Source organism: Engystomops pustulosus, chromosome 1 (assembly GCF_040894005.1).
Source record: "Engystomops pustulosus chromosome 1, aEngPut4.maternal, whole genome shotgun sequence".
In the NCBI taxonomy this organism is placed as follows: Eukaryota; Metazoa; Chordata; class Amphibia; order Anura; family Leptodactylidae; genus Engystomops; species Engystomops pustulosus.
This window is the reverse complement of record NC_092411.1, coordinates 199459688-199479049: the sequence shown is the minus strand read 5'-3', so window position 1 is coordinate 199479049 and position 19362 is coordinate 199459688. Positions and strand designations below refer to the sequence as shown.

Genomic DNA, 19362 nt, shown 5'->3' with positions numbered 1-19362 from the left:
CGACTAGGGCCTCCCCCAGGGTCCAAACCAACATGTGCCCGGATGTAAGGACTTAGGTACTACTCTATATCCTTAATCTTATACTGTTCATAAAAGTAATTTAATGATGAACTACAATCGTGCTCTTATAAACTATTCTATTTAGGAAAGCGAATCATATTCCCTAACTGCATGAAACCCTCCACCCCGACTACCATCCCCTTTAATGAAATGTCCACAGCAGATGCCCTCTTTTAATGAAATGTCTACCCCAGATGTCCCATTTTAATGAAATGTCCACCCCAGATACCCCCTTTAATGAAATGTCCACCCCATATGCCCCTTTTTAACGAAATGTCCACCTCAGATGCCCCATTTTAATTAAATGCCCACAGCAGATGCCCTCTTTACTGAAATATCCACCCCAGATGCCCCCTTTAATGAAATGTTCACAGCAGATGCCCCCTTTAATGAAATGTTCACAGCAGATGCCCCCTTTTAATAAAATTTCCATCCAAATGGACCTCTTTAGAATTCTGCACCACAGAAGCCCCCTTTAATGAAATTTCCACCTTCGATGCCCCCTTTAATGAAATGTCCACAGCCGATGACCCTTTAATAAATTGCCTACAGATGATGCCCCCTTTTAATGAAATGTCCACAGCTGAGGTCTCCTTTAATGAAATGTCCAAAACCGATGCCCACTTTACTAAAATGTCTACCCCAGATGCCTCTTTTTAATAAAATGTCCACCCCAGATGCCCCCTTTAGCTAAATGTCCATCCCAGATGGCCCCTTTAATAAAATATCTACTTCAGTTGCCCCCTTTTAATGTAATGTTCAGAGCAGGGCCTTCTTGAAAGAAATAAGAATGCATACTCTCCTTTTCTGGTCCAGGTGCTTCACTACACATGATGTCAAAGTGTGAGAGCTGGAAGAGCAGAAGACGTAGCCATGGGGCCCGTGAAGAAGAAAATGCAAGGTGAGTTTAGACTTTTTTTTTAAGACTAATGGCCCGGGTATGGGCTCCTCCGAAGCCAAAGGCCCTGGGCGCCAGCCCATACCGCCCATGTGAAGATCCGCAATTGAGTACTTATTGTACCATAGGGCGGCTCTGCTGAGTTGCTCATAATATGCCATTCAATGTTGTTATTTATCTGACTACTGTAAGGAATAAATCATAGATTTTAGGGAGAAATATTTCCCAAATGCAGAAAACATTGGTACATTCAGGTCTGTTTATTTTAAACCATGTGTTCAACCATATTGAATACCAGCTGCAGTCTGCGGTATTGTGCACTGTCATTACACAAAATCTGAATTGAATATCCCTTATTAATAATGATGTCATTTGTCACATGCCATGCATTTGGCCTAAGTACAGATGAAAGGACATCTGCTGTTCTAAAATCTGATTAAAATCATCACAACATGAACTATCTTTTTACTACAATGTCAGTAGCAGCACTTCTTTACAGGGAGATCACTAGCTCCTCTGACGTTCAGCGGCACAATAGTTTTTTTATGTTTAGGGTTACACATCATTTCATACAATTAGATAATCTCCTCTTTGTAATGAATAGGTAAAAAAGCAAAAGAAAATGACAGCAAATAGTATCTACAGAAGCTTTGAGTTATAAACTTATTAAAGGTTACAAATACAAAGCTACCCCTAGAAAAAAAGATAATAAGATGAATGTGAAAAAACTGATGGGTGCTTTATTAACCCATGCATTTTTTCTCATTCCTCTTGCAGCACTTGGGTTATTAAAGCACCCATCCGTTTTTTCTCATTCATCTTGGAGCACTTGGGTTAATAAAGCACCCATGCGTTTTTTTTCACATTCATCTTGAAGTGCAGTCTCATTTTTTTTCTTGGATATAACTGTCTGGTGTGTCAAGACCAGTATTTTGGGGTTTGCACCCACAAAGTTTTTTTGCTATTTGGTGCTGCTGGATTTTCAATGTTTTTTATCTGTCTAGTTATATATCTCCTATAATGTGTCTATTTCCCATCTATATATTTGTATCAGCCATTAATATATCTATATATCTTCTATCTACCTTTCTATTTCCTATTATATCTATGTCTTATCTATTATCTATCCATCTAGCGATCAATTGATCTTCTTTCTCTCATATCTATCTTCTATCATCTATCTATAAATCTATATCATCTTTCATATTTATCTTCTATCATCAATCTTCCTATCATCTGCCCTATAAAATTCTACCTTATTTGCATGTTACAGATTTCCTTACCATACTACTGTTTGTAAACTACACAGTGTTATTATTGCCCAGGACCCCACTGTGTCTAAAACCATCCATGCCTACAACACATAATACCCTCACTGCTCTGCTCCATCACCTCATGTCTCCAACTACCCTCCGATATAGACTGTGAGTCCTCATGGGCAGGGTCCTCCTCCCAATTGTTCCTCTCTGTTTTTGTGCTTGTTCTCGTCTTAATGTGAACCCATTACTGAATGTGGAGAACCATGGAATTTATGGTTCTCTATAAATAATAATAATGATAAAAGAAGATCTTAGCCCTGAGCCAGGAATAATGTTCAATTCAGCCTAGCAGTAGTATAGCCAGCCATGTAAATGAGTTGCACATACATTACCGTAAAGTTGCAGTATACAAAAAAAGCTTTTTTCAGTGTATGAAGCAAATAAACCATAATGGTTAGAGATATTTTTGGACTGGTTGGCTTGATTTTTGAAGTGTTTTCTGGGAGTATAATAGAAGTTAAAAGGACTGAAGACTTGATCTCACATATTAAGTGCTAATCTCAGCAATTTAGAGAAGAACTTACACTATACTGGGTAATGCAAAATTATTAGGAAAGTGCATCCCAAAATCTAATACAAGTGAGAGTCACCTGAACAATGCAGAAGATGCATCTTCCTTTCTGCTAGATATTATTCCACACCAAGCCCACTGGGGTTATTTGGAACCCACTTAAGAAATTTAGCTTTGCTCTGTTCACATTTGCAGTTCTGCTTCAGATTCTAGCATATTTGTGAGGAATAGTGCCATGTGCTGTGCTATTTGTCCCATATGTCAATGTATAAGGAAATTGCTCCAATGTATAAAGAAATTGCTCCGCTGACAAGCCCCACATAATTTATCGATGGCACATTTAATCTGTTATTTATTGCATTATTTTTGTGATGTTGAGCACAAGTATTTGCCTATCCTATGTTGTTATTTCCAGTTATTTGTTACGGATTGCTTTTCTAAAAATCATTTTAATGTAAAATATGTTCTAGTTTTTCTCATCAGTATGAGTCACCCTATTATATAAGAGGAGAGAAATGGAGCATAGTCAAGCGCTGTGAGATTGCACTGTTTGTCGATGGCCATCATAATTTCAAGCATCTGTTTACTTCTTCCTTTTGGCTTCAGATTAGAATTTGGCAGCATCGCTAACAGATACAGTGGATTATTGTACAAACCAAATGTACTCGTTTTTCCTGGCTGCATGTGGAATGAGGTCTGGGTAATTCATCACATTTTTAAATATTTGATTCATCTGACCTACTTTGCAGCTTCATGCTAGTTTCTGCTGTGTCTCAAGCTGTTGTAGGAAGGGTGTAAGAAAACTTGGATTCAGGATATGTCAAAAGTCACTAAAGTGTGGAACCTGCCTAGTTGTATTCCTACTTGAAAAGTTGGTCAGGAATCAGCAAGAAAACAAACAGCCAGAGGGTGGCTGTCACAATGAAGACTAGAAGTGTTAGTGAGCCCATGCAGTATCTGTTCCTCATATGAAGAGACAGGCACTATAAATAATACTTTATAGTTACCGAGCCTGCTACAGATTTTTATTGGGGCTGAACAGTTTAAACCTCAAGTTACATCTCTGCAAACAGCGTTGTCAGAGGAACATCTGATTGACATGACTTCAAAGTCTTTAATAGTTACCTCTTTAGAAGGTACTCGGGAGCCCTTCTTCTTATTCCACCATGTTTCCACCATGGCTATGACACAGGACAAAACAACACCAACTGCTAAGATGCAAAATACTCCTGCAAAACTTTTAATGTCCAGGGCAGTGCCTTTCTGCTTAGGCTCCACTGATGAATATAGGTCACAATGTCCATTGCGTGGCCACCACTTATGTTTTAATAGGTCCATGTCCCCATTCTGCTGAAGTTCCAGTATCCTGCAAGAGACAAACACTTACATTATATAATGCACTGGCCACAATAAGCTATGTCTATTTCTGGATGGACATTCAGTGTTCAGCTACAAATGGAAGACTGATCAGGAGCCTCAGCTCCAGAATTCATCATAGTTTACAGAACAACCAGGGCAGCATGTAGTGCTTTTTTTCCCAATTTACATAACTGAATCCAACTGACCCAATAAAAAGTTGTAAGGGGGCATCTGGTACCACTGTACTTCAAATCCACTTTCTGCTCCCGTGACAGGGCCTAGGTCATTACCAAAAGGCATGGGTGGATTTGGTATTCTGTGGGGCTGCAAGCCATGTTTAGTCTTGGAGCCTCCCGAATTGAAAAAATCAGTTGCAAATGGTTGAACTGTGAGTCTATTGCCTCCTGATCTGCCATAACTTTAAATGTACTGCCATTCTGTAAAACCCCAATGTAGTTTTAAACATGTGTGTTTGGTGTAGCTTGGCCTTTCTACAAGCTCTAAACTATTTTTTTTTGTGAATGTGTCTGGGAGAATTTGGCCCACCTACAATGTGTCATTCATTATATGTATTTATTATATATGACACAAGTCCAAAGCATCACCAGTACCTTTTCCTCAGATCTTGCTACCAGACTAGTTTTTAGTCCATTGGTCAGAGAAAGAAGCTCAATTCCTACATGATAGGGTACTTCAAGCATCATATTGCACTTCACAAACCCACTTAAGTCCTGCTCAGTCAACATGACCCATTCTTTTGATGGTTGTGACTCTGTGAGAACAGTATACCTACACTGTCCACAGGAAGTCTAAAGTAGTCTGAGACCAGTCTCATCTCAAGATGCTGATGTCTCCATCCGTCCTAACTGGATGTAGATGGTTTTCTATTACACCAAGGGCAGAATATTTGTAAAGATTAACAATGGAGAGACTGTAAAATAAGCTTCAACTCAATACTAGTCCAGTCTGATAAAGGCACCAGCTATGAACTTTGACATTGCCATAGGCAGCAACTTTCCCATCCAACTGTGGCAATGGCCACTATCAGTGAAAATTGACTTCTAACCACTTAGTGGTTTGCAGTGGTTTTGCCTACACTACTGGCAACTCTGAAATACAATTCAATCACCATCTTATAAAAACTGTAAATATTCATTATAAAAACACTAAGAAGGCTTAATCCTCTATCCAGCTAAAAGACAAATCCGCAGTGGACATTGGCTCTTTAAAACTGGATGGAGTCTCGAAAAATCCCACCTCATTTGCTAGTACAGATGGTTCATGATAGGTAGCAGATGTGCCTAGGTCCTGAAATGGCTGAGTAGAAGGGGGCCCATAATACATTTTACATTGTGGCCCAGGAGCTTCTTAATGAACCTCTGATGCCAGACCATTGTGACTTACCAGGTGCATCTCTCTGCAGTCACATGTGGCCAGCATCAAAGTGACAAATAATACTATGTCACAGAGCATATGATGACAGAAATGACAATGTGTTTGGTGTCTGCATAGCCTGTCACCAGATACTAGACATATACAGCACCTCTGGGAAGTGATAGAATAGGAAATCAGTAATCTGAATGTGTATCTGAGAAATTTGCAGCAGCTGTGTGATGGCATCGAATCTGCATGGACCAGGCCAACAAAGGAATATTTCTAGTATAATGTAATGACAGACATTGTCCTTCTGTAGTTTTCATAGACGTACACTTTATTATAAGCAGGTGCTTAACTCCTTGCAATCCCTCTGCCACTCTCTTTTGGTGCTAGGTAGAAAACTGTCAATCATTGGCAGTGGATAGTGGGAACCAGTAGCGTAACTAGGAGGGACCGGGCCCCCTAGCGGGCTACTGCATGGGGCCCCCCTTCCCACTTAAAAAATATAGATATTAGTATACTCACACATATAAATATATAAATACACTCATGTGCATATACACATGCATACAGTGCCATATGCAACATACTCACATACAGTGTATACAGACACCATATACACATCACAGATACTGCATATATACATCACAGTATATGTTATATACATATTATGCTGGAAATGTGCAGTACAATATAGATATAATGGTGCACATCCTCCATTCTTTATTGTGTCAGGTCAGATGACGGGGCCCCCTGACACTGCGGGCCAAATAGCCGCTGCAGTTACGCCTCTGGTGGGAACTTGTAATTTACAAATATGCAGACTCCGATGTATATTCACTGCAAAAGTGCAAGGCTTCAACAACAGACAATAAAGTGTTATAAAAGTAATACATATATGGCATCAGTGTTACATCTATTTTTAATAGTGTCCTCAGATAAGGCACAGAATAAACTACTTAAAATGAAACGAAAACCAGCGCAGTTTGTTTGTCTAGGATTTTATTGCTATTCCTCATTTATCCACATGGTGGCAGTCACATTCCACAGAATTTCTGCTGCGGTTATTAGGACATGAAGAAAGCTATGGCAATTATTGATCTATCAGGCTGAAAACCGGCATTTTATTCAGTGCTATTCAATGTTTTATTTTAAATTCAAACAATTATCCATGTCGCAATACCCCTGATAATGTTGATGTAGAAATCTATTCTTCAGTATATTCTAGAGCGTGGTAAGTTAGGCTTGTACTGGAAAATTGTTCACAAGTGAACAGTTACATTCCCATTGGGTTTTCATAACTCATGCGTTCTAAAAACAAGGCAGGATGCCCATTTCTCAACCCACAGCACTCTCTTCCTTGGTTAACTCACTGAGAAGTTGTAAGTGGCATTGTAATTGTGCAGCGCTCAGCACCTAGGCGATTATTCTGCCTTAAAAGAAGTTGTTTTTTTAGTAAGGGAAACTAGTGTTACACAGAGCTGGCATGGATTCTGCATCTTCTGGCATTAGTTTTATTTGGCTGCGTCGCAGATGTTGTTTGCAAGATGTGTCCTGTTTGGCTAAATTCAGCTCTGCATGTTTAATAAAAGTTGCTGCTATATCTGATTAAACAGTAAATGAAAACAGTAGGTTTTATTCCACTACATGTGGATGCACAAGGCTGCTCACTGCACACTGGCATCAGAGAGAAAACTCTTACTCCTTAGACAATTATGGTATTTGCCTATTCTATGCTGTAACTTGCTCAAAGCTTTGACTTCAAAATCTGGCACCTGTTCCCAACTCCAAAACAAGATTCCCCAACTCCGGTATCATTGTTCAGGAAGTTCACATCTGGACATAGTAGGAATAGCATGTCCCACATGTTTATATGGAAGTGTCCTTAACACATTGAACACATTTCTCAATTGTGAAATGGCTTAGGTAAGGCTAGATCCAATAACAGAACTGGGGTTGAGCCCTCTTTCCAAATAAGCATAAATAGCACAGGTTGAAATGTCTGCAGTTGAGACTTGTTCAGCCTGTGGAAACAGTCGTGTATGTTGGTCAGATCCCACAGACCTGGCACAATGCAGTGGATGGGAGATCGTGCATCATACAGAAATATGATGATATGGTCAGCTGGCCAAGCAGCAGTGAAGACATTGGGGCAGATTTACTTACACGGTCCTGTCGCGATCCCGCGGTGCGTTGTCCGACGAGGATTCGGGTCTGCCACGATTCACTAAGATAGTTCACCTTAGTGAGTTCACCTTCTTCTTCCCGTTGCATGTGAGTGCTGATTTTGCGACACAATTCCGTTTTTAAATTCTGCGGTTTGTCCAAATCCGTTGGGTTGTTCGACGTCCATGCCCCCCGGATTTCTGTCGCATGCAAGCCAACGCCGATGTTTCACAATCCGATCGCGTGCAGAAAAAAGCTGGGGCAATTCAGGGCAAAATGGAAATATTCAGGAAACCTGTTGGAATCACGGTCCGCGGACCCTAAATAAATGACCCCCATTGTAATAGTTCTGACACTACTAACGCATTGTGTGAATGTAATGTTTTAATTGGTAGCTAAAATGTTGTCTTCTAGGCCTCCTCAGTAGATGTATATGACAGACGACAGCAAAACTGCAATGCACAGCCCCTTCCCTTTCCTCTAAATGAGAACAGTGTCAGTACTGCAACAGTAACACAAAAGGGAAGGTCTGAAGGGATCCCACTCAATGTGCACCAGCTAGAGTAAAGATACATTTTTTACACACACAAACATATGAATATGCAGCTCACCAGGGCCAGCTATAAATGCAGCTTTGTAAGGTCAAAACTGTTAACTGGTTCCCTCTAAAACATTTCAGTGGGTGAGTGCAAGCACTGACAAGTACACAGAACAAAGACCTCTGCAGGCATGACACTTTACTTCTTTTCTTCATATACCTTTGCAGTCATTAAGTATATTCTACAAAATATGCATGCATAGATTACAGTTAATACTTCAGATGCCACTCTACATGCAGTGCAGTTCCTGAAAAGCATGCTGCATGAGATTGAGATTAAGAATGGGTGGGCAGACACTCACTGACAGAGCTAATAAGTCACTGTCAAAGTTTGAAGACCTGCGCATGAGTGGCGCAATGGCACTGCTGGTGGGGGCCTCTTATGAATAAAGTGGTGGGGCCCCTGGTTGCATGTCCCTGGAGCCCTTCCTAGATTTTGGCCCTGCACAAGGAACCAGAAGTATATAAGGTTTGCACCAGAAAGCATTTGCATTAAGTTGAAGAAACTGAAAATCTGGTGTTTTATGTAAAATGTAGACTTCAAAGAGAAGCTTAATGATGGAATACATGTGAATTTTCCCATAAAATCATAATTTCACATTCCAGTCTGCCTTTTTAATGGGTTGCAAAAAAATAAGACATCATTCAGAGTTTAGCAGTTGCAGAGTTTAGGTGTTTGGCAGGTTATAGACTGTAGGCTGCTATCATTCTGTGGACTGCTTCTTGTTCCCTGCAGATGTCTACACATAACGTTTGCTTGACAGATATTCCTACCAACCTATCCATACATATGCATGCTCAGCTTAGCTGAGTATGTAGTGTATCTCAGGGAAGAAAGAGAACCTCTTGTAACAGCTCACCTCAGTGAGAACAGACAGGCGAAAACCTGTGAAAAGTTTTTTTGTCGGACCATTAACCCTCCATTCACAATATACTGAGGGACCTGTATATCTGCTGATCATATATGTGTTCTGACTATGTAAGTATGTAATGTGACGTATCTGTACATCACACGTCGGCTGATCCCTCTCTATACAAGATGGGCGTCTGCTGCATATTGCGGTTGGTGGGGCATTTAAATCCCAGAGGCGCATGTGCACCACCATATTGGATTTGATCGGCGCCCCCTGTCAAGTCATCAGGGGTGGGGGGTTGGCGGTCTATTTATACCTATATAAATTTGTATATCCATGTATCCATTTGTATCCCAGTGATCGTACCAAACCAAAGAATCAAGTAGACATATAATTTGTGGTGCACAGTAAAAGCTGTTAAATTCAAGCAAAGGGATTTTTTCACCAATTTCACTGCACTTGGAATTTTTTTTCCCACTTCCCAGTACATGGCATGGAATATTAAATACCATTACAATGAAGTCCAATTAGTTATGCAGAAAACAAGCCCATGAAACAGCCCTCTACATGGAAAAATAAAAAAAGTTATGGATTTTTGAAGGTGGGTAGTAAAAAATGAAAATGCAAAAATGAAAAAAGGGCCTGGTTGTTAAGGGGTTAATGTCATCCCTGATCTGTGTATGTTGGGGCCCTCTTTATCATCATCAGTTGAATAGATAGACTCACGAAACTCCTTTTCTTTAGAACCAAGTTGTTGGCTTATAATTTCCCTTAAAGAAAAGGTGACAGATATGAGCTGAGAGAAAAACTTGCCAGAAAACTTCCCAGTACATTCTGTATTCAGATGTATCCTCCTAGCTGGGCACGGGGCCTACGCATTGTTAAGTCAGGATATTGTTTTGCTTAGTGTAAGCCAAACCCTGGTTTGCTTTTATGATTTTGGTTTATTGCCTGTGCACACATTTCTTATTGTCACCCTTACAAAGCAATTCAAAGTAAGGTGACAAAATGTGCCTGAGTTTAGTGTTTGTCTGGCCTCTTGTAACCCATCTAGATCAAGAAGTGCAATAAAACCTGACTTACTGCCCTTACCGTCTAAGTCTTACAGTCCACTGCAGTATTTTCTACATCTTTTCATTTTTCCAATGTTTAGCTTTTCTTCCTACATCTTCTCCATTGTGTATAGTGTGAGCCGCATTAATCTAGGTTGCCAAGCAACAATTTCACTTTTTGTCTTAGTGACCACCTTTTCAGTATATGTAACTACATGCAGTGCTAACATGCCGATAAGTTTCATGAGGGAATTCATCTCCAGGCTACAAAGGCTTGTTTTAGGTCATTCAGAAATACATTATTGAATACAGTGGAATACATGCAAGAACAGTGCTGCAAATATTGGGACACAATGATACACAAGGTCAAGTCCATTACCTGAAGATAATATGGGATTCACTTACGCAAAAATAGTATTCACAATGCAAGCCAGCCTGTTATGGTATATCACATTCAACAGATCTGCGAGAAGCACGCTACATATTTTCAGGTGTTGCATTATCCCAGAGAATACTATATAGAAAATTAAGTTTAAAAACTAAAACTTTGAAACAATTGCAAAAATGAATAGTGCAAGCGATAATTGTAAACTTTGTAAAATACTTCAGTAAGTAAAGCCTTGTTTCTGTTTCTTTCTCCAGCATTGAGCGGAGTACCTGAAAGCACTCAGTCCTTCTCAGGGGGGAAAAACAAGCAAATTATTAACTCTTTCCATAACTAGAGAGTATTTCCCTTGATGATTCAGCTCTCTCAGGAGATTATACTATCTAGACTCCAATATTCAAGAAAGGATTAAATGAATGGCGTGCGCTTCTTTTGGCTCTATTAACAAACATGTTAACTACCTGGAGTAGTTATACCTAAAGAAAGTAAACTCCCCACCCCTGTAGGGACTACTGAGTGCCATTCATTTAATCTTTTGTTGGATATCATACCATGCTTACTACTTAAAGAGGACCTGTCACTCGTAAAAAAACAGTAGGAGCTGCTTATTCTCTGATGCAGCAGTGTTACACTGCTAGCGTTATCAGAAACTTCCGATAACGCTATGAGATGCTGCTGCGAAGTACAATAGAATAGAAGTACAATAGCTTTGAGCAGAGTCTGTCGTATTCAGGAGGGGGAGGATATAGGGGCGTGACTGCCAACAGTCACCGCTGGCCTATGGAGTGGCTTTGAGTGTGGTCCGGCATTTCTATTGTACTTTGCAGCAGTACCTGCTAGCTTTATTTGAGGTTTCCGATAACGCTAGTAGTGTAACATTGCTGCATTTTAGTAAGCAGATCCTAGTGTTTGTTATGGGTCGCAGGTCCTCTTTAAGAATAGAGCACAACCAAATTGTTTAATTACCCTATCCACACTGTCTGTAAAGAGTTAAGTCATCAGACGGGTTATCATCCTGATGTACAGGACAGACAACTGAAAGGGAGGGATAAAAGAACACAGGACATATGTCTTTAATAAAGTATATTACAGAGTTTACTATTATTTTATAAAATTTTGATGAAAGTTTAATTACTCTTCAAGGGATGAATGCCAATAAAATGTTAAATCCTAAAGCTAAGATAAGAACACATTTGCATGGACATGCTCATTGACAAATTGTGGCATATTTATTGGAGCTTGTACACCTGAAATCTAGCCTACAAGCTCAGAATTAATAGCAATTGCTGGCCATGCCTCCACACCAAGTGGGCATGAAGGGGCTGTGGTCAGTGAAAGAGATGTGTGTTCATATAGATTAACTAAGGCTTATTGGGCGGTCATCCCTTGGACCCAAAAAGGGCATAATATAATCCTCTACTGGCTATGATACTCACATATACTATGCTATGAATAGTAGCAAGATTCATATTCAGTTATATGCTGGGTGGTGATAACAGGTTAAAGAAAATATTTTTTTTTAAAATTTACTTGCTATACTATATGTAATGAGTTATCAATTAGCTAGGAAGACCCGAAGCTGTCATGTTGATAGATCACCGCTCCCTGATGAGCTCCCGGGAAGCAACGATCATTGGCAAGCTTTGCCGGCGGCAATGTGTGGGTTAACACCCGCGATCAGTGCTAGCACTGATCGTAGGTGTTACCGGTAATTCTTTGCTGCAATCTGCAACAAAGACTTACCGGCTATGGAGAGGGCACAGCCAGTGAGCCCTCTCCATGCACCTGCGGCCGACCCGTGACATGCATTTTAATCATAGGTCGTAAAAGGGTTAAAATAAATTCCAATCGCCTCTGGAGTTTCTCCTCCCTGAATGCAGATGTGTTTAGACCTAAATGCCTGCATTTGGTAAGAAGTTACTTCTTAAAAACACAAGCATTTAGGCCTTAACATATCTGCATTCATGGAGGAGATTCTCCAGAGGTGCTTGAAATGCATTTGGACTTGTGCACATGGTCTAAGGCTATGTTCACATTATGTATTTGCATTGTGAAAAATGCAACTCAAAATACATCTGCATTTTTGCCATTATTAATACTGATGTGTTTTATGATTCGCTTTGCCTGATGCATCTGCTCTGCCTTTCAAAATGCAACAAATGCAACGCATTCTGTAAATAGGACCCAAGAATATACAGGTAACATTTCCATGTTTCAGTAGGTGGGCCCCTAGAATGAATTCCAGTGGAGAACCCTAGGCCCCCCAGTCCGATCCTGTATATGACATATAGTTTAACCCCTTCCCGACTTGCGCCATACTAGTACGGTGCAATCCGGGTCCCGGTGCATAGACAGGGCTCGCGGTCGGAGTCTCTCCATAGCCGGTAAGTCTTTGCTGCAAATTGCAGCAAAGGCTTACTGGTGACACCCGTGATCGGTGCTAGCAATGCTGCACCCGGCTTCAAAAAGATGGTGGCGCATGGGTGTCGCCATTTTGCCGTGGATCATTGGGGAGCGGCGATCCATCGCAATGACAGCCTTGGGTCTTCCGAAGACCCGGGGCTACTTCGTTTTAACCCATTCATTACAATGTGCTATCGGCACATTGTAATGAATGAGGAGGAAAATTCCCATATACTGCCATACTGTAGTATGGCAGTATATGATAGGATCTTACAGACAACCTAGGGTTAAAGTACCCAAGGGAGTCTGAAAAATAGCAAAAGTAAAAAAAGTTTAAAAAAATAATTATCATTAAAACACCTAAAAATTCAAATCCCCCCCCCATTCCCTAAAACTGATATAAATATTAATAAACAGTAAAAATCATAAACACATAAGGTATCTCCGCACCTGAAAATGCCCGATTTATCAAAACATAATAATTTTTTTTCACTGTGCTTTACCCCGTGGCGGAAAATAGCGCTCAAAGTCGAAAATGCCACTTTTTTGCCATTTTGAAAAATATAAAAAAATTTACAAATAGTGATCAAAAGATTGCAGAGTCCTAAAATTATAGCAATGAAAACGCCATCAAAAGTCACAAAAAATGACACCACCCACAGCTCAGTACACCAAAGTTTGAAAAAGTTATTGGCGCCAGAAGATGGCAAAATTAAAATAAACATTTTTGTACAAGCGGTTTTAATTTTTGTAAATGTATGAAAACTTTATAAAACCTATACAAATTTGTTATCCCTGTGATCGTACCGACCCAAAGAATAAAGTAGACATGTAATTTGTGGCGCACAGTGAAAGCTGTAAAATTCAAGCCCACAAGAAAACGCCACAAATGAGTTTTTCCACAATTTTCACTGCATTTGGAATTTTTTTCCCGCTTCCCAGTACACGGCATGGAATAGTAAATGCTGTCACTATGAAGTGCAATTTGTTACACAAAAAATAAGCCATCACACAGCTCTTTATGTGGAAAAATAAAAACGTTATAGATTTTTGAAAGTGGGGAGTGAAAAATGGAAGTGAAAAAACTAAAAAGGGCCAAGTCGTTAAGGGGTTATTAGGTATATGTACTAAAGTTTGGGAATTTTTTTTATCTATCTGTATCTGTATTTATCCTTTTGGCGGTGTGCCTATTCTCTAGAAGTACAAATTGTTTTGTACATTTTTTATTGAGGCTCTATTGGTCTGTTGTAAAGGCGACTAGTAAAAGTTTTGTTTAATATATCATCTTGCTTTGTTAAGAATTCTTGAGATGGTTGGTGGCCTCCTTTAGTGAAAAATATCTTTAAGCATGTCGTATGACACATACTCTTTAAGTTTGTTTTATATGAAGAAACACAGTGATTATTTGTGTTAACTTTGTCTCATGAACCAATTTATCTTCTCCTACGTTTAGAATTGGCAACAAAATAATTTCCTGCCTGTATGACAGACAATGGGTCGAGGAATCAAATTAGCATCATGATGAATCTTAGGAGCTGCACTGACTAGTGAACTTTAATTATTGTCTATCTGGTGTGTTTATGTAAGCAGTAAAAGTCAAGCACTCATTATAGAAATGGCAAGCATTATCTTTTGTAAAATGTAATCTAGGCAGCGAGTGAATAGATAATCAGGTTAATGAAAGCTAGCTAGGGAGATAGAGGGGAGCAGAACGATGAGGCAAGGGTCCCCACTGAGAAATGAGGGCATAATTGCTATTGGAAGGAGAACACATCCAGTGATCTTTTAAAATGTCATTGTCATTCTTAGGTACATAGTGATATTTTCATTCCTGGTTGAAAAAAATTCTTATTTGTAAAAAAAAGCACATTGGATCTCTATTATATGCTTGTAATATATAAAAGCCAGGGAATGGGAATGAATAAACACCAGTGTTATCTTTTCCTCTCCTGCTCATGTTGTTGGTTGACTTAGTAAAACAAGAATGACAGATTTATACATGTCACAACACCCTCAAGTTGCAAATGTTGTTAACTGATTCATGGATGCAGCTCATAGAAGATACATTGTGATAAAACAACAACAGGTGTTAGATAAGATGAAGACTTGATATTTTTAGGCCCATGATTCTTTGTCACATATGTGCTGGGGATCTTCACAATGTTGATAAGAAAAATAGATAAATTGAGTGAAATGGGACTCTGTTCACTCTAAAAATGTCCAATTTTTTAATAGTTGCTGTTTTTGGTATCAGGGTACTGTCCCCTTCTTCAACAGATGCTAAAGGTTAGAGATTCTGTATGAAATACGAATTGTGAATTGTACTGATATAAACATTGGGTTTGTAAATACAAAATGATAAGTGATAAGTGAAAGTATAAAATAGTAAAATGTATTCTCCTTCATACAAATAAAAGTGATGCTGCCATGTGAGCTATCAACTCACAAGGTATGTGAAATTCGTATTGGCGTTTATCATTTTCAAATAGCATAGAACAATAGAAACAGAAGCAACATAATAAGGCAGATTTATTATACTTAATTTGCACCATACTGTGCAAGCTTTGTGCCACTTTATTAGATGTGCTAGACAATTAAATGTCAAGTTGTACAGGGTAGCCAAAAAAAGGGCATGGGCTTGTGGGAAAAGAACATGTCCAATTGAGCCAAAAATCAGCTGGCATAATAGAACATAGAAAGAAAATTTGTTCTGTATTTTTGTGATAATAACTTTACACCACAATAACACTACACATATATACAGTATTTTCCCTACGTATTACAATCAGTCCCCAGGTTATATACAAGATAGGTCCTTTAGGTCTGTTCTCAAGTTGAATTTGTATGTAAGTCGGAAAAGGTATATTTTTTAAGTGTAACTCTAGACAAACATCTTTGGTCCTTGTGAAGCTCAGATTTTCTAAATTTTGGGTTGTCCTGAAAACTAGGATTAACAATAATGCTTAATTGCAAAGACATTTGATAACTGTGACAGCTGATCATTGCAGTCTAGAGCTAAAATTCAGAAAATTATAAGCATGAAGTGGTCTGTCTGTAAGTCAGTGTTCTTAATTCGAGGACTACATGTACTTAAAAAATGAAAGTACATATCACCTCTCCTGACATATTTTCTCTGGAGTGTTTATATTAAAACCTTTGATTTGTTCTTTCTTAAAGTTGCACTTGCCCGCCTTGTTCCCTGTTCCTCTAAGTTGTGGCAAAAAAGGCAAAACCCTAAAAGTTTGCAATTTAAATGTCCTGCACCAGAAAATGTTTACATGAGAAATTAACTCCAATATATTTCTCATATAAAAACAATTTTGGAGTATCTTTTCTCTTAACTCTGATGTGCTATTCTTCTGTCATTTCTTATAGAAATGTATAAAAGAAATGAACACATTGGTATTTGCATGGGTTTGTCCATACACTTACGATTTCCAATCAATGCTGACATCACATGGACCAGGAGATTGGTGACACTCAGATTATTTATTAGTTGTTAGAAGGAATATCAGTGAATGGGGCAACTCGCAGTTATCAGAAAAGATGTTTCAAAATTGTTGTTATTTCATTGGGAATATTAGTATCTCCAGAGCACACAAGAGTCAAAAGTGGAGGAATGTCCTCTTTCTAGAGCTTTAGCAGGAGACACATTTCTAGACATGTCTTTATTTCCACAACATTTCCCAGAACTATAGTACATTCTCACATACAGGGAGTAGTCCATAATCGGACTGCATGTTCCTAGAACAGCTTCTATAAGAAACCATGATGTCAATCATATTTCAGTAACTACCATTCACTCATTTCACAAAATAAGTCCAAATCTCATGTCTTGATCTAAAAGCCATTAATAATGTTTGTTTCACTTATTCCCTCACTGATCTTTGTTCTTCTCTATGAATAACATAATATTGTCACACTAGAAATAACTAGTTACAGCAAAGGCATTTCATTACTTAAACATTAGAAATTTTCAGTATTTTGATGTTACTGATGAAACACAAAATAATTAATTTCCACATCATGACACATGAGACCAGGGTTCCTTAGTGCACACTGCGTTGTGGGGTTACACAAGAAGATATATCCCTGAGCTGCCCAGGATTTGGTAGATTTATGGTAAATATAAAACTGCAGTGTCGATCATATGGAAGAATGTTTCATCTCCATCAGAAGGAACAACTGCCGGCTTGAGAAATGTTATCCAGGAGACCCTTCATTTATCTCAGCACCTACTAGGACAGTGATGGCTAACCTATGGCACTGGTGCCAGAGGTGGCACTCAGAGCCCTTTCTGTGGGCACTCAGGCCATCACCAGAGATGACTCCAGGTATATTGCTGCAGTCCCAGACAGCCCAGGACTTGCTGTGCACAGAGGTATATTAAAGTGACAGTGCTACCTGGGACTATTTGCTGCTTTATTGGTGTCCCCAGGTGCTGGTATCAATGAAAACTGTGACAGAGAAGGGAGTATAAATCACAAATTAAATTTCTGTGTTGGCACTTTGCGATAAATAAGCGGGTCTTTGTTGTAGTTTGGGCACTCGGTCTCTAAAAGGTTTGCCATCACTGTACTAGGACATCTCAGAAGATTTGATACAAGAAGTTTGTAAAGAGAGCCATCTAACATACCATAATATAGTGCATATGATAATCTACAGACACCGCTATAGTTATATAGCAATTAAATGACATTAATTTTGACTCTGATTCCTAGCACAGAGACACATTGCCAGCAATCTCCTAATATCTGAAGTAGAAGGTCAAACAGAAATAACCATAATATGATGACCGGGCCACAATAGGAGGCCACAATTTGAGGGAGGCAACAATATGATGGGGTCATAATAGAAGAGGAGATGAGAGGAGCCACACCATGAGGGGGCAGCAGTGTGATGGAGCCACAGTTTTTGGGGGAGCTGGGAGGCACAGATTGATTTTAACAAGAGGACCCTCTTAATAACCATGTTCGCATGATGCACTTGAATTAGTTTTTTTAACTCATTTCAAGTGCACCTGGAGTAGAACACACATGTGTCTGTGTCCGGTAAGTAGCAAAAAGTGTTTTTTTTAACACAGCAACAACAATAATAATAATCATAATCTACATTAAAATAGCGGCATCATATTCCATAGTGCATAGAGTTAAAACATACTTATATAAAACGATAGGCGTGAGAGTCCTGCTCACAAGAGCTAACAATATATTAGGAACAAATGTTGCTACTTCCCGAATGCAAATATTTAGGTCCAAAAGCGTAAATTAATAGCATCTTGTGAACATGGACTGAGGTTAACAAGCCATTTCATATTTGGGTATTTGATACTGGATGCAATGTTTTGTTTAATATAAAAGGTCTATGAACTAGAATATTCAAATCTTCTATTCATTGTCAAAAATTTAAAAATAACAGATTTGATCTACAACATAAACCATATATTTGCTTTTCACCACCCCACACAAGACATTGATCAACATACACAATGATTTGTTCCCCTACTTTGTATTCTATTTTCTCTTCCTTAAGACACTTGTCATATGGTATCTAAGCTTGTTTATAAAACCGGCATTACGCTCCATAATAGAGATGAGCTGTATTCAACTCGGATTTTACAGCTCAGGCATGCCATTTTTGCTTTATACATTTATATGTCTTAAAAAATGCTGTGTACCATCAAATACTCAGAGCTCTGCTTTCCAGCATCTTGGATAAGTAAATGGAATAAAGATCATGAGAGAAGGTTTAAGAAAGTAATAGGTAGTTTAAAAGAAGAAGCTGCTATAAAATGAGCTAAGGTCTAATCCCTGCTCCAATGCCACAGCACTCAGAGATAGAACTCTTTCAAATTTCCCAGTGCCAGCTAAAATTATTGATTATATTTAGAGCTTATCTCTCGGATTTGAATTTCCATGGAGGCTTCAGGCTGACTTACAAACTTTTAGCTTGAACTATCCACCAAAGCCTAGTAATTAAATCCTAGCAATATCTACCAATCTGCTTTTGTTGTGTTTTGTTATCAGTATAGTACATGTAAATTTCTAACAAATTCAATTATTAATTTACATCAGTTTTTATTTGTGTAGTTATGCTACATTCACACGATGTATGCCCGCCATACCGTAGTACGGCGGGCATACATCGGCGCTGCGGAGAGGAGCAGGGGATGAGCGCTGCTCACCCCCGCCCCTCTCTATAGGGAGATACAGCGCACGGGGCCGTAATACAGGAAAAGATAGGACATGTGTGCTGCACCGTACCGCTCCCGTACAGGGCCGTGAGCCCATAGGAGTGTATGGGGGACGTATATCGGCCGTATATACGTCAGCCGTATAAACGTCCCCCATAAATATGTGTGAATGTAGCCTTATATTGTA

The 19362-nt window shown here is 39.1% G+C and overlaps 1 protein-coding gene and 1 long non-coding RNA gene across 3 annotated transcripts in view; one reads left to right on the top strand and one right to left on the bottom strand.

Annotated features, from left to right (window-relative positions):
* GRID2 (glutamate ionotropic receptor delta type subunit 2) overlaps positions 1-19362 on the bottom strand; it is a 716446-nt gene that overhangs the window by 8122 nt on the left and 688962 nt on the right. For both annotated transcript variants that reach the window (XR_011849003.1, XM_072117803.1), the window contains exon 15: positions 3914-4154. Coding sequence is in view for 1 of the 2 variants with exons in the window: in XM_072117803.1 (XP_071973904.1) it covers positions 3914-4154 (241 nt within the window). In the remaining variant the exon portion in view is untranslated. The remainder of the gene's footprint in view (positions 1-3913; positions 4155-19362) is intronic.
* LOC140070843 (uncharacterized) overlaps positions 1-19362 on the top strand; it is a 44478-nt gene that overhangs the window by 12422 nt on the left and 12694 nt on the right. Inside the window, exon 2 of the long non-coding RNA XR_011849004.1 lies at positions 877-961. This is a non-coding gene — a long non-coding RNA (uncharacterized lncRNA). The remainder of the gene's footprint in view (positions 1-876; positions 962-19362) is intronic.